Source organism: Typopeltis vanoorti, chromosome 15 (genome assembly GCF_054136105.1).
Source record: "Typopeltis vanoorti isolate ZY-2024b chromosome 15, IOZ_Tvanoo_1.0, whole genome shotgun sequence".
Classification (NCBI taxonomy): Eukaryota; Metazoa; Arthropoda; class Arachnida; order Uropygi; family Thelyphonidae; genus Typopeltis; species Typopeltis vanoorti.
In genome coordinates, this window is record NC_143563.1 from 17,976,935 (window position 1) to 17,993,562 (window position 16,628).

The following is a 16,628-nucleotide window of genomic DNA, read 5'->3' on the forward strand; positions in this document are numbered from 1 at the left end:
ATTTTCTGTTCTCCTGTGAAGTTGTATACATCCTTTTGAAATACTGTGTAGTTTTTAATCTTTTCATGGTGCTGTTAATACTCCATTAAACCTCCAACATGAGGTAATAATATAATGATATATCATTTTGCTTTTGTTTTGTATGTGAAAAATGATCTCCACAGTTGAAATAATTCTCCTTATCCCCACTTGTCTAGCTCATGTTAATGAGACCTCACTAAAAGTCAAAATTAGTCTAGATAAGAATATGATAAATTCTTATAATGTATGTTGGTATACCCACCTGAGAAAGATATGCTGTGCCTCATGGAGTACAAAGGAACCTGTTGAACAGTGACAATGGAAATGTTGTGGAAAATGCAAGCAACAGAAACTGAACATCTGTTAGTGGAATGAATGAGGGCAAAAGATGGATTGCTCTCTTCTGTACTGAGTAGTAGTTTTAGGGAGCTCTTTTAGGGCACTACTACCCAAAATGTGACATCAACATTTGTATAGAGAGAAAACAGCTGTTCAGAGATAAAGTAATGCTTCGAGCAAAAGAGAGAACTTAATTTTATGGATGCTGAGGATGCAATATTTGTAAATATGTTCTATTCATGCTAAGAATTATTTAAAATTATAGTTATCCTAAGTAGAGAAATCTCTGCTGATTTCAAAAAAACAAACTTGGAAATATTTTAGAAAAATTTGAAAAATTCTTGCAAAATGACTTTGAAGCTTCATCTCTTGAATTGCACTTACTGAAGTTATGAAATTGTGCTGTATTATGAGCTTGAAGATTTGGGTGAGTTAAAGGTGACAGTAGGGTACCATAGGGTTCTGCTCTGAGACCACTGATGTTTAATCTATATTTAATCAGTGAGGTGTTTAATCTATGAAGTAGTTCAAAGTTTGGGAATAAATATTCAGTTTGCTGATTTTGCAACATTGAGAAGAGTAATAAAGAAGATCTGATGTGATGTTGTTGCAAGCAAATTTAAACAGTTTGTCCTTTGACAGATGATTGGGAGATGCCGGATCATTGTTGCTCAGTGTGAGTCACATACTAATGAGATGTATTGTACTGGCTGAAATATTCTCCAGAAGTAGGCAGCAAGGGATCTAGAAGTGTTTGTGGAGACAAATCCGAATTTTAGGAACCACATTGTAAAATTTGAAAAGATTACCCAGAAGATTAAATCCATAATAGTAAGATAAGAAAGTGATAGTTCTGCTGTACAGAGCATCAGCCATGACCCATCTGGATTTCTGTAGAGAGTGTTGGAGGCAAGTGACTAAGGTTGTCTGAGGACTCTGGAATGGAATGTTGAGCTTGATGACAGATTGAGCAAATGTGCTCTGCAGAGCTTGGCAATAGGAGAGAAGAGATTATATGAATGAGACAAAAGTTAGGAAGAGCAGTTGTTCAGATATGTATAGATGAGGTATTGCATAGGATAGGTATTAAGTTGTGGTGGAAGAACTCGAGATCATCTTTGGAAACTGAATAAGGATCACTGAGTAAGGAAGTGAAAGAGATTTTTTGCAAGACAAATAGCAAATGAGCATAATATGCTTCAGTGCTAAATGTTTTCAACACTAGGCATGATATATTTCTTGTCTATAACAGTTTGTTCTGCAGTGGGTATTCTAATTCCTTGAAAGCCAAGAAATAATACCAACTTTTTTCTTCTTAATCTGACCTTGCACTTAATTATGTTCAATAGCTCTGCCACAAAACCTCTTTGGATGCATATATATGTGTTAGAAAAGCATCGTCCTTTTTTGTTATGCACTGGCACCTTTGTAGTACAAATATGCAAGTAGTTAGAACAACAGTAAGAATTTTTGTTTTAAATAATTAAGCCACATTATCAATAAACAGTTTTTAAATATATGAATTAAATTGTATTACACTTGTGTGCTTTTTTTTTTGTGTGAAAAAGATAACTAATGAAAGCTCTGATAAATAATTTCTAGGAATCGAATGAAAGGCAAGAAAGTATTATGGGTTCCTGGCTTTGATCATGCAGGAATTGCCACACAGGTGGTTGTCGAGAAACACTTATGGAATGAAAGAAAAATTACAAAGCATGATCTTGGACGAGAAAGGTTTCTATATGAAATGGAAAAATGGAAGGAAGAGTAAGTATTAATTATCTGGTTTTTGTAGAAGGCTATTTAAATTTTTTCCAAATTAACAAGTTTAACTGTTGTCTTCTCGTATTTATTCTTATGTGAATGAGCCTTATATTGTGTTGCATGTTTTTATTATTATTATTAAGAGAGACCTCCAGTGAGTCAGGGACTCATTGAGGTAGGCTACATACAACACATACCAGCTGTCATTCTTTTCTTGAATTCATTCACACTGCTTGCATACACAACATTTAGTAGCAATCCATTCCAATCATGCATCACTCTATGAGAGAAAAATGTAGATCTCACTCTCTTCTTGTTGACATGCATTCTCATCTTCCAAGGATGTCCTTTTCAACTGTTCATAAAATGAAAAATTTCATCAACTGATATCTTGCATGGCCCATTTAGAAGTTTGTCAGTCTCAATCATGTCACCCCTCTTTTTCCTGTTTGTTAGTGTCTGCAGTCTACAAATTCTCAATCTGTCTTCACAATCAGTATTCCACAATCCTGAAATAATTTTTAACACTCTTCTTTGCATTCTCTCCCTTGTATCAGAATCACAACAGAAACCATGAGACCAGAGAGACTTAAAGCTAAACAAAAGTCATGGGAAGACTTTGGTAAGAACATAGAAAATAAATATCAAGAAGGTGATAAGATATTCTGAAGGTTGTTGAAGAAGCTCAGAAATAGAGGAAAGGGAATTAAAAAGGAATTAGAGATGATAAAAGGTGACATGAAAACTGGAGAAAAAGATATCCTTGATGTATGGAGTAATTACTTCAAAAAAATGCTAAATGAAACAAGCAGTGATGACAGCACAGTGGTAAAAAAACACTGACCAGGCCTGCAGTCGGGAATACATATCCATGCTTGAAGTAGAAAAACCAATCAAAAGTTTGAAATGTGGAAAAGCTGCCGGAGTAGGTGATATTAGACCAGAAGTGCTCAAGTATGGAGGTATAAAAGTTTCACAGTGGCTACACTGCATAGTTCAGAGGGCCTGGACAGAAGGATGAATTCAAGATGATTGGAGTAGAGTTCTCATAGTACCCATATATAAAAAGGGAAATAAAACAATGTGAGAATTACAGAGGTATTTCTCTACTGAGCGTTCCTAGTAAGATATATGCAAATATACTTCAGAAATGGTTGAGAAGGATTGTGGAAGAGAAGCTTGGTGAAGAACGAGCTGGATTCAGGCCAAATAGAGGCTGTCAGGATCAGATCTTCACTTTACAACAAATAGTTGAGAAATCATGGGAATATAAGAAAGATTTGTATTTAAGTTTTATAGATCTGGAAAAGGCATATGCCAAGAGAGAAACTATTCAAAATGCTATAGTTTTATGGCATCAATGGGCATTATTAATACATGAAGATGGTATTATTATTATCTATATGGATCACATTATGAAGGAAAGTGGTATTAAACCTCTCAAAATTGGAGATGTTAATCTCTGTTCTTTGCTTTAGCAGATGATGTTATACTTCTAAATAAATCTGATACAAGGCTGCAAGATTTCCTGACTAAATTGAATGACTGTTGTAATAGATTTGGTATGAAGGTCAGCAGTGAAAATAGGCAGAAGCATTGAAAATATTAACTGCATTATGAATGAAGAACCTATAGAACAAGTAAAACATTTCAGCTATTTAGGTGCAATTTTTAGTGAAGATGGTAAATTAAACATGGAAATAGACAACAGAATCAACAAGCTGATATGATAGGAAGTCAACTGAATAAATTTATATGGAATAAGAGAGAAATTAATTGAAACACTAAATTAGATTTTAACTCTCAGATTTTAACCTATGATCTGAGAGCTGGGTTAGAAATAAAACTCTTGACCAAATTGACCACAGAAATGAGAGTCCTGAGAAAAATGAGGGATGTGAACAGATAGCATCAATGGCAATATCATATTAAAAACAAGGATATTAGGAAAGAACTTGATTGTCAGCATCCAGGAATACCTTAGCTGAGCTAATCTCAGGTGGTAAGGTCACTTAAACAGAATGGGAAAGGAAAGATTAGCAAAACAAGTGTTCTCTGCATAAGGGTCAAAGCTGTATAACTGAGAGGAGACCTCCACATAGCCTTTAAAGGAATGCGGAGAACCGACCAGGGCTTCTGACCTAATGTCCAATCCTCACCTTCTCGTGGTGCACCCTGTTGGGTATCTACTTTGATACTGAACGAACGAGGATGGGCTGGCAATTTGGGATTTAGCCGACCAAATTGTATTCTTATTGGTTAAACCAAAATAAAAAATGATGGTACAACATGACAAAATTTCATGCCGGCTGGGGCGTCGCCCGGTTAAACAAGGCCCCCGTTGTTTTCGCCAGGGAGCCAGGGCAAACAGCGAAAAGTCAGCTACTGGAACAAATCTGAAAACAAACCCCAACTCAACATCACCAGAGTTAAAGATCGGTACTATCAACGTAAGAAGCCTGAATGGCAAAGAAATGGAGCTAGCTGAGGAATTAGATAAGTACCAGATTGACATAATAGGGGTGACTGAAACAAAAAAGACCAAAACTGGTGAGATCTTTCTGAGCAATAAATACAAAATGTTATATTCAGGCAATGAAAATTAAGGAAAAGAAGGAGTAGCCATAGTATTCAACACAAAATACGAGGCTAATCTTCTTGAATGGCAGTCAGTCTCAAGTAGAGTAATGTGGGCAAATATGAGAATGGGGAACTGGACAATGAGACTTATTTGTGCCTATGGTCCCACAGAAGGTTCTACTAAGGTGGAAGTGGAGGAATTTTTTGAGGCTTTAGAAAAAGCCACTGACACAATGAAAAGGGAAAAGTTGGTCCTTGTTGGGGATCTAAATAGTAGAGTAGGAAATGATTGTGAGACATACAAAAATATTTTGGGAAAATTTGGAGAAAAGAGCAAAGCTAATAATAATGGCAAATATCTGTTGGATTTCTGCTCAGGACATGGACTGGTTATTACTAACACCATGTTCCAACAAAAATGTGCACAAATTCACATGGAGAGAAGAGGCTAGGAATAAGAAAAGTCTCATTGACTATGTTATTGTTGATAGTGATGTTTTCTCCCTGGTGCAGGACACCAGAGTGTACAGAGGATTTGAAATTGGAAGTGATCACTATTTGGTCTTGAGCAGGATAAAATTGAATTTCATATTGAAAAGAATAACATGTAAGAAAGTTTTAAAGCGAATAAAAGTTGAGCAGCTCTCAGATGTGAACTGTAGACTAAAATACAGAAATATTATTGAAAAGAAAATGAAAGAGTTTGAGAACAGGAATCAAACCTTGGAGATTCAGTGGCAAACTCTGAAGAAAACACTGATTGATTCTGCCAGAGGGGCATGTGGTGAGATTGTGTGCAAGGATAAAAAAATCAGAACTCCCTGGTGGACACAGGAAGTTAAAGAGGCAGTGAAGGAAAAGAAGAAAGCATATCAAAAGTTCCTGGCAAATAAGTCAGCTTTTACTCTTACAGAATACAGAGACAAATGTAAGAAAGCTAAACAGTGTGTAAAACTAGCTAAGTAAAAGTCATGGGAGGACTTTGGCAAGAATATAGAAAATAAATATCAAGAGGGTGGTAAGATATTTTAGAGGTTGTTGAAGAAGCTCAGAAATGGAGGAAAGAGTGCTGTAAAAGGAATTAGAGATGATAAAGGTGAAATGAAAACAGGAGAAAAAGATATCCTTGAAGTATGGAGTAATTACTTTGAAAAACTGCTAAATGAAACAAGCAGTGATGACAGCACAGTGATAAAAAAACACTGACCAGGCATGCAGTCAGGAATACATATCCATACTTGAAGTAGAAAAAGCCATCAAAGGCTTGAAATGTGGAAAGGCAGCAGGAGTAGATGATATTCAACCAGAAATGCTGAAGTATGGTGGTATAAGAGTCTTACAGTGGCTGCACTGCATAGTTCAGAAAGCCTGGACAGAGGGACGAATTCCCGATGATTGGAGTAGAGCTCTCATAGTACCCATATATAAAAAGGGAAATAAAACTGAATGTGAGAATTACAGAGGTATTTCCCTTCTGAGTGTTCCTGACAAGATCTATGCAAGTATACTTGAGAAACGGTTGAGAAGAATTGTGGAAGAAAAGCTTGGTGAAGAACAAGCTGGATTCAGGCCAAATAGAGGCTGTCAGGATCAGATCTTCACTTTACGACAAATAGTCGAGAAAGCATGGGAATATAACAAAGATCTGTATTTAAGTTTTGTCGATTTGGAAAAGGCATATGACAAGGTGCCAAGAGAGAAGCTATTCAATACGCTGCAGTTATATGGTGTCAATGGGGCATTATATCAAGCAATACTTAGTCTTTATTTGAGTTGTGAGTCAGCAGTTAGAATTGAAGGAAGTACAGGAAGATGGTTTAATGTTAAATCTGGTGTGAGACAAGGATGTACATTATCCCCTCTGTTATTCATTATCTATATGGATCACATTATGAAGGAATGTGGTATTAAACCTGATATCAAAATTGGAGATGTTAATGTCAGCTCTTTGCTTTATGCGGATGATGTTATACTTCTAAATAAATCCGCTACAAGTCTGCAAGATTCTCTGACTAAATTGAATAGCTGTTGTAATAGATATGGTATGAAGGTCAGCAATAAAAAGACAAAGATAATGAAAATAGGCAGAATCATTGAAAATGTCAACTGTGTTGTGAATGGAGAACCTGTGGAACAAGTAAAACATTTCAGCTACTTAGGCACAATTTTTACTGAAGATGGTAAACTAAATATAGAAATAGACAACAGAATCAGCAAAGCTGGTATCGTGGGAAGTCAATTGAATAAATTCATATGGAATAAGAAAGAAATTAGTCGGAACACTAAATTAGCTGTATACAAGACTGTGTTCAAACCAATTTTAACTTATGGATCTGAGAGCTGGGTCAGAAGTAAAACACTTGACCAAAGACTAGAGACCGCAGATATGAGAGTCCTGAGAAAGATTAGAGGCGTGAACAGATGGCATCAATGGCAATATCATATTAAAAATGAGGATATTAGGAAAGAACTTGACATTGTCAGTATCCAGGAATGCGTTAGCAGAGCAAATTCAGATGGTATGGTCACTTAAATAGAATGGGAGAGGAAAGATTAGCAAAACAAGTGTTCTCTGCCAGGTTGGCAGGAAAACGACCCAGAGGAAGACCAAGATATAGGTGGATTGATACGGTACAAAGTGCCTTAGACAATAGAAATATAAGATCGGATAATGTTGGAGTCTTGACAAGTAACAGACTGATTTGGAGGAAAATTGTAGATAGGAAGTTAGTAATGATGTAATTTTTTCATGTAGTACTGTCATATCCTGTACACCCCTTGAGGGTACATGGCAGGAATTTGATGATGATGATGATGTATCCTTATCTTTATATGTCAAAGTTTGTTTCAGCATTGCAATTATCTTTTGAGTTGTATTTGCAATCTTCGCTACATATCCCCTGAACTTCAACTTTCTATCTACTAACACTCCAAGATCCCTAGCTTGATCAGTTTCTTCTAGCATAATCTCACCAATATAATACAACATTAGATATCTAACCACACCAACGTACACAACTTTTACAATTACTAACATTGAACTGACATCCATTTTCTCGTGCCTACAATTCCAGTGTACTCAAATCATTTTCAAGTACATTTATATCAGCCACATTCCTGATTATCCTACTTATCTTTGCATCATCAGCAAATAGCTGAAGCTGCCGGTCAAATCCTTCCCGATGTCATTAATGTAAAGATTGAATAACAGTGGACCAAAGACTGATCCTTGTGGTACACCAATGGTACCTTAAATCTTGCAGATTTACATCCCCCATATACAGTTTTTTGACAAGTCATTCAGCCATCCTGTTATCAATGCTAATATTTTATAATCATCATCATCATCATTATGCATATCAAGGATTTAGGCCTAGCATGGCCTATTCCAGCCTTAGAAGTTATCATTGAATTGTTTAAGAGGACGTCCTGGTTTTCTTTTTCCTAATGGCTTGTACTTTAAGGCTTGTTTTTGGTAATCTTTTTGTTTTCATTCTTTGAACGTGTTCCATCCATTTATGCTTATATTTTTTAATTTTTTCTATTACTGGTTCTTGGTTTAATTCTTTCATAATTTCTTCGTTTCTTTTGTGATCAAATAGGGTATACTTTGCAGTTTTTCTCATAAACTTCATTTCTGCTGTTGTCAATCTTTGTTTGTCTTTCTGTTTTATTGTCCTGATTTTGCTTCCATACATTAAGACTGGTAGGGCTAATGTATTGTATACTTTTAGTCTGGTTTGTTTTTGAACTAGGTTTGGTTTAAATATAGAGTTAATTACACCTGTTATTTTTAAATATTTTGCAATTTTTACGTTTATATCTTTTTCATTTTCGTATGTGATCATACACCCTAGGTAGTTAAATGAATTCACCTGTTCTAAGATCTTGTTATCTATTACTATTTTAGTTCTTGCTGGATCTTTTCCTTTAAAGGCCATATATTTTATAATCCAAACCTATATTCTCCAATTTATGCAACAGCTTTCCATTCTGTATTCTGTCAAAAGCCTTAGCAAAATCCAAAAGTATCATGGTGTATCCATTCCCCTTGTCCATATTCATCAGTTTTTGTACCACCCTTGTGCAATGGGATTGCCATACATTCTATTGTGCAAGTTGCTAAAACATGACCTTCCCTTAGTAAACCCATGCTGTTCATTGCAAAGTAGAGTTTCTCTGTCAACCCATTTCTGAATGTGAGTCCAAACAAACTTTTCCAAAATCTTCGCCACCACTCCTGAGATACTTTTTATACCACCCTTGTGCAATGGGATTGCCATACATTCTGTTGACTCCTGCAGAATCTTTCCTGTTCTGAGACTCAAATTGTATATCCTGGTTAAAGTGATAAAGAGTTTGGCTGAACACTCTTTTAGCATCTGTGCTGATTTCACATCAGTCTCTATTGCTGAATTCTTATTCAGTTTGTGAAACAGCTCTAATGTCTCCTCCTCATAGACCTGAGTTTCTTCATCTACCGAAGAGGTAGCAGTGAGATCAATGTTGGACACACCAGGTTAATAGCTTTTTAGCAAAATGGTCACTCATTAGTTGAACAGCCTCTTCTGCATCTATCACCCTCACACCATCTGCCTTCATTAGAGTTATTCTTTCATATTCAGTCTTTCTTTTACTTGTAGCATATCGATAAAATTCTTTGGGGGGTTGTCTTTAGCTTGCAGAGCCAGTTTCTTTTCATACTTAGACTTGTCTTTCCATATAACACTTGACTCTTCTTTCTTGCTGCTTATAATTTTCTTAATGGACATCATTCTTATGCGCATGGTATTCCTTCCACATCATCCTTTTCTTGTGAATGTCTTGCTTGAGAAGATTCCATCCATTTATGAATGTTCCATCCATTTATGTCATTAATGTAAAGATTGAATAACAGTGGACCAAAGACTGATCCTTGTGGTACACCAATGGTACCTTAAATCTTGCAGATTTACATCCCCCATATACAGTTTTTTGACAAGTCATTCAGCCATCCTGTTATCAATGCTAATATTTTATAATCATCATCATCATCATTATGCATATCAAGGATTTAGGCCTAGCATGGCCTATTCCAGCCTTAGAAGTTATCATTGAATTGTTTAAGAGGACGTCCTGGTTTTCTTTTTCCTAATGGCTTGTACTTTAAGGCTTGTTTTTGGTAATCTTTTTGTTTTCATTCTTTGAACGTGTTCCATCCATTTATGCTTATATTTTTTAATTTTTTCTATTACTGGTTCTTGGTTTAATTCTTTCATAATTTCTTCGTTTCTTTTGTGATCAAATAGGGTATACTTTGCAGTTTTTCTCATAAACTTCATTTCTGCTGTTGTCAATCTTTGTTTGTCTTTCTGTTTTATTGTCCTGATTTTGCTTCCATACATTAAGACTGGTAGGGCTAATGTATTGTATACTTTTAGTCTGGTTTGTTTTTGAACTAGGTTTGGTTTAAATATAGAGTTAATTACACCTGTTATTTTTAAATATTTTGCAATTTTTACGTTTATATCTTTTTCATTTTCGTATGTGATCATACACCCTAGGTAGTTAAATGAATTCACCTGTTCTAAGATCTTGTTATCTATTACTATTTTAGTTCTTGCTGGATCTTTTCCTTTAAAGGCCATATATTTTATAATCCAAACCTATATTCTCCAATTTATGCAACAGCTTTCCATTCTGTATTCTGTCAAAAGCCTTAGCAAAATCCAAAAGTATCATGGTGTATCCATTCCCCTTGTCCATATTCATCAGTTTTTGTACCACCCTTGTGCAATGGGATTGCCATACATTCTATTGTGCAAGTTGCTAAAACATGACCTTCCCTTAGTAAACCCATGCTGTTCATTGCAAAGTAGAGTTTCTCTGTCAACCCATTTCTGAATGTGAGTCCAAACAAACTTTTCCAAAATCTTCGCCACCACTCCTGAGATACTTTTTATACCACCCTTGTGCAATGGGATTGCCATACATTCTGTTGACTCCTGCAGAATCTTTCCTGTTCTGAGACTCAAATTGTATATCCTGGTTAAAGTGATAAAGAGTTTGGCTGAACACTCTTTTAGCATCTGTGCTGATTTCACATCAGTCTCTATTGCTGAATTCTTATTCAGTTTGTGAAACAGCTCTAATGTCTCCTCCTCATAGACCTGAGTTTCTTCATCTACCGAAGAGGTAGCAGTGAGATCAATGTTGGACACACCAGGTTAATAGCTTTTTAGCAAAATGGTCACTCATTAGTTGAACAGCCTCTTCTGCATCTATCACCCTCACACCATCTGCCTTCATTAGAGTTATTCTTTCATATTCAGTCTTTCTTTTACTTGTAGCATATCGATAAAATTCTTTGGGGGGTTGTCTTTAGCTTGCAGAGCCAGTTTCTTTTCATACTTAGACTTGTCTTTCCATATAACACTTGACTCTTCTTTCTTGCTGCTTATAATTTTCTTAATGGACATCATTCTTATGCGCATGGTATTCCTTCCACATCATCCTTTTCTTGTGAATGTCTTGCTTGAGAAGATTACACATCCATTTGATTCTTACCCTACTTATTCTTCGTACTCTCATGACACATTCTGATATTGCATCATTTAAATATTTTTTAAATCCTTTCCCATGCACTGTCGATATTCTTCTCATCCATTAACCAGTACCATTGTGCTGAACCCAGTTACTCCTCAGTTGGTCATAATTTCCTGCTTTGTAGTTCAGCATGTCACCTTTTCTGAATGGAACATTCATAAACTTAGCCACTTCCCAAGTGAGTACTGCATGATCATTGTCAACAAATGGAAGCAGAATAGTTACGTCTTTAACTGAAATACCCTCTGATACTATAATCAAATCTATCACTCTTTGACCTCGAGTTCCTTCTGTCGCATGCTGATTGAGGGAAGCTGTCTCACAACTGCTCAGTAAATTCAGTTTCATTCTTCTCCTGAGATTTCACAACTACACAATCAATGTTCAGATAATTAAAGTCCTCCATTATGATTACTCTGTTCATATTCATCGTCTTTATTTGATGATGCATTTTTTCAACACTAGCAACTGATCCACCATCTCTGTAACAACACCCCCACTAAGGATTTAATCTTGGTTGACTCCATCTCACAACAGATGGCTTCAGACTCACTGCCACATAAAAAAAAATAAAAAATAAAAATAAAAAAACTGTTACTAGTATTGCAGTCATAGGTCTCAACTCTAACTACATTTTTTCATCACTAGCAACTGATCCACCATCTCTGTAACAACACCCCCACTAAGGATTTAATCTTGGTTGACTCCATCTCACAACAGATGGCTTCAGACTCACTGCCACATAAAAAAAAATAAAAAAAATATAAAAAAAACTGTTACTAGTATTGCAGTCATAGGTCTCAACTCTAACTGGATTCAAGTCATCTGATATCATTAGTAGCATACTCCTCCTCCTCTCCTGCCTATCCTTTTTAAAAATACTGTATCTTTTACATCAATACCAAGTTAGTATGTCGGATTCTGATATCCAGATCTCACTAATCCCTACAATCTGAGGCACCAACATATTGACCAAGGCATCAAACTTTACACCTTTCATATTCAATAATACTGCATGAATAATTAATATATAACCAGGTTTTACTCATAGACCTTGTATTGATTAAAGAGTCTGAGTCTAACATGATTAATCATTCTTAGTTGATATAAACTACTCATAGTTAATCAATAAAAATGATTAATGATAGTTGCTCTTCTGATGCAGTAAATTCTGTATCTTTCTGATACAATTTAAATAAAATTTCAAATATTTTGTTCAAAATTTTATTTTGAGGGAAATCCAGCTAGACTATAAATCAGTGCTGCTGTAGCTTTTATTGAGTGTTTTTTTTTTAATGTTTTCTTCTAACCTCCTATTTTTTTTTTTTTTTTTGTAAACATATAGTGCATTGAGGATCATATATAATATGTATATATTTTACTTTTAGATTTGTGATTTTTTTACATGGTCTGGAAATCCTGCACTAGAGACGACCAAACATGGAACTTTTTCAAGTCATTTCAGGTCTCCATTAAGCAAGGTGATCTCACATTAGGTAATGTTCCTCTCTCATCTAATGACAATCGCAAGCACCCATGACCTAAGTTGAGATCCATTAATAACTACAAATACAAAACTTGCGGACAGTCTAGAATGGAGATTTCTTCCATTGGATGCAGTGATTTGTATCCATGGCATAGTCTACTATCTTAGAATGACTGGTTCAGATAATGAACATAGTTCTATGTTCCTCAAGACAGATATTAGCAGTTATTTGTCTAAAATAAGGAATGTTTACAAGAACAAGGGATTCTATAGACCCCAGGGTGATCTAAATGATGGAGAGGATCTTTCAGGAGTGGATATAGATAGCTAATTTTTAGTATGGCTTGAAGGCAGTCTGTATGTCATATCTTTTTTAAAACTTGTGAGATTTTTTTTTTCTGAGGTACCCAGATGTAGGGAATGGTAATTGATTTTTTTGTGTTCTGAATTTTTGGGAGGTGGGTAGAATGTTCTGTTGATTTTGTAAATGGGAAAGCCATTTGCTAAAAGATGTTGTTGATATGATTGATTTCTATGGATAGTCTAGTGTGGTCTGAGCAAATGGTTTTAGCTTGATTAGGTAAGGTTTTGATAATACCATGAGCTGGGAGGAGTGGTGATTATGACACATGGTGTAAGTACCATCCACACTTGAAGGTACTTACACCATGTTTCTTATCTTTATCCTTTTCTGTCTACATTCTGTAACAGAAAAGGATAAGGATTTGTAACCAGAGTAGCAAGGAAGGGCAGACAACTATTGTTTTTCTTTCAGTAGTAAAATGGATCCTCAAGTGTTGGCTGTTGAGGTGTGCTAAAAATGTTTTCAACTCATGTCCCCACCATTTGGCCAAATGGAGAATACATGATCTACATTGTTTAGCCATATTATTGGTTTGAGAGGAGGTCAAGTTATCTTGTTGGAGGTTTAATGGAGTATTTACAGCACTAAGAAAGGATTAAAAACTAATTTTAATTGTTATTATTATTATGATGATTTGCACCTCCAGAGAGTTCAAAGATTCATCGAGGGAGGGCATCTACTCTACAACTCTATTTTCACCACTCACAATTCACCAACTACAATGAACCACAACTACAACGCCATATACCATCCACCACTACCACTAGTATTTTCACAGACAATCACAAACATCCAAGTCCACGGTGGGATTCGAACCCACAGCCTTTTGGCTGGATACGCTAGCCACTCAGCCAACCAGGCCAGCAAGGCCGGCAATATATAATGCTTCCATTATTTCATCTCAGTCACCGAGACATCTTCAGGGAGTACAAATAACCCTTGCAACACACATACACATACATGCAAATGCAACACAGTACTCAATGAAATATGTGGCTAAAGTCCTATTTAGGTGGGGAAACCACTATGGATATTTGTAGGTGGCCTAGGATGTAAATTGGGACCTCTGATGATTCATGTTTCCAAAATTTTAATGTTGGTTTATGATTAATGTTTCCTAAATTCCGTTTCCCAAAATAAAATTTTGGGAAACGGAATTTTGGCATCAGTCACCAATGGGCACTCTGCCCATGGTTCATAATGATGATGAAATTTTGGGAAAGTTTTTGCACCTGTATCTGTTTAAATTCAGTTGATTTCTGAGTGCTGCTGCAGATTGCAAAAACAGTCTTTACTGTGATAAAGCATGGTGGTTTTCTTCCAGATGATCCTGTGAGTGGTATGCAAGACCAGACTGACGATAGTTGTGATTGATATAAGTTTTGTGTTCATCTAAACAGATGGTGGCTGATCTATGTGATTCCTGCTGTTAATGTCCACTTTGTCTTATCTGTGCCATTTTTGTTATATCTACTTTTACTTTATGCTGTGGCATATAGAATGGATAATGGTAGCAAGTTTCTGGTGGGGCTTAAAAGCTACATAGAGGTTATACTTTTTTAAAAACCTGGCTATTTTTACCAATGTATCCCAAATGTAGGGAATGGTGATGGCATTTCTGAAATCCTTCTGAAGGGATGGCTGAGGACTGAGGGAAGGATTGATTATTTTTTTAATTTTATAAACACTGTAGCCATTGGATAGGAAGCAGTAGCAGATTGATAGATGAGTAGCAGGGAATGAGAGCCTATCATCGTTGTACTGGACACGTCCAACACCACAGTATATGCGGCACAAGGTGATAAAATCAAAGTCACTTCTCCAGCAGTATGCAAACAGCAGACACAGGGATATCCTCCTCACAGATGAGATTTTCGTTATTGAAGAGTCGTTTAACTGCCAAAATGATTGGGTATATGCTGATTGTTGGTTGCACAATCCACCCAGGATTCAGAGAAGTGATTGTTTGGTGTGTATGTGTGGGTGGGGGAGGGTGACGTATCAGGGAATATCCAAGTTGCATTTCCATGAGAAAGGGGAGTTAAAATCTCCACCAAAGTTTATCACGACACTGTGCTGGAACCCATGGAACCTGAACAACACCTTGTTTCACAGTATTCAGTGTACCTTCCAACAGGACTCAGCACCTGTACACAAGGCAAGGACCACAATAGTGGTTTGAAGCGAATGTGCCTGACCACATATAACCATCTGATTTGCTGTCTGGAAGTCCCAATCTGAATCCATTGGACTTCAAATTGTGGTCCGAGCTTGACAAAGTAGCCTGCAAGAAACAACACCCCAGCATCACCAGCCTGAAGGTAGCTTTGGAGCGAGTAGTGGCTGTGTTTCCTTTGGATATTGTGCATGCCTTCATTGATATGTGGCCTCACAGACTTCTAGTGTGCATGAAGGCAAAAAGGAAACATTTCGAACATTGAGTGCTGCTGTATGCACGTTACACATGTAATTTGTATGTGCTGAAAGCTGTAAATGGTTTACTGATAGATTACAGGTTTATGTACTGTTCAAGTTGTGACAGTATTTATGGCTAGACTAGGTATAGTAGTTAGCTATGGTGACTGGAATGATAATACACATTGAATAGAATTAATGTCCCCATAGTTGAGGTCCCCTTAATAATTATACTTCTTGTGCTCATTGAACTAACTTGCTGATGCTAACTATCTACATGTTTTCACCCCCATAGTTCTATAGCAGCAACCAGCTATATACAGTGCACCTAGTGAGTTCTTTAAAATGGGCATAAGTATCATTCATTCCTCAAATTTCTTTTTTGACCCTTAATTTTTTTTTTATAAAAGAATAAAGTATCTTGGGGCCTAGTTAAAGGAAAACTATAAAGCTGAAAGATAATAAAACATATTCAGAATATAAATTTATTATTCTACTTCTTAACAAAGAATTCAACTAACGTCATTTGGCTGGCATTCTGTTTCTTTTTTTCATACAACTGACGGTATGGCCCTGTTTGCCTCTGCTACTATTCTGCAAATTTTTCTGCTTCTCTCAGCCTCTAAGCATTGCTGTTTAAAAACTTCGACTGTATGAAAAATATTTTCAAATTGTTTCTGTGAAATCTCTTGGCTGACTGTCAGTAGTTAAATTTTCTCATATTCTTCAGGATCTTCCCACTGTGCGTCTAAATTTAGGAGGTCGGAATCACTCATTTCCTCAGAATGAGATTTAATTAACTCTTGGACTTTATGATTCGAACATTATGTAGGCTATTTCTCTTTTTGAAATGCTCAAACCACCCAGCACTAGTGTGAAATTCTTCTTTTCCTTTATTGATAGCCCTTTCTTTCAAGATTGCAAAGAGACTTAATGCTTTTGATTTAATAAGGTCAGTGCTTAGCAGGATCCAGTTTTCGTTACAATCTTCAATCCATGTAGAAAGAAGGCTCTAATTCAATCATTATATTACTTTGATTTCGAGTGGTCTGCATGCATGATGAACTTGAAGCA

General features: G+C 36.1%; 1 protein-coding gene across 1 annotated transcript in view; it reads left to right on the forward strand.

The window, feature by feature from the left end:
- Positions 1–16,628, forward strand: part of LOC150098430 (valine--tRNA ligase-like) — a 382,977-nt gene that overhangs the window by 87,983 nt on the left and 278,366 nt on the right. The window contains exon 5 of the mRNA XM_090405873.1: positions 1,963–2,127. Coding sequence (XP_090261999.1) covers positions 1,963–2,127 — 165 coding nt within the window. The remainder of the gene's footprint in view (positions 1–1,962; positions 2,128–16,628) is intronic.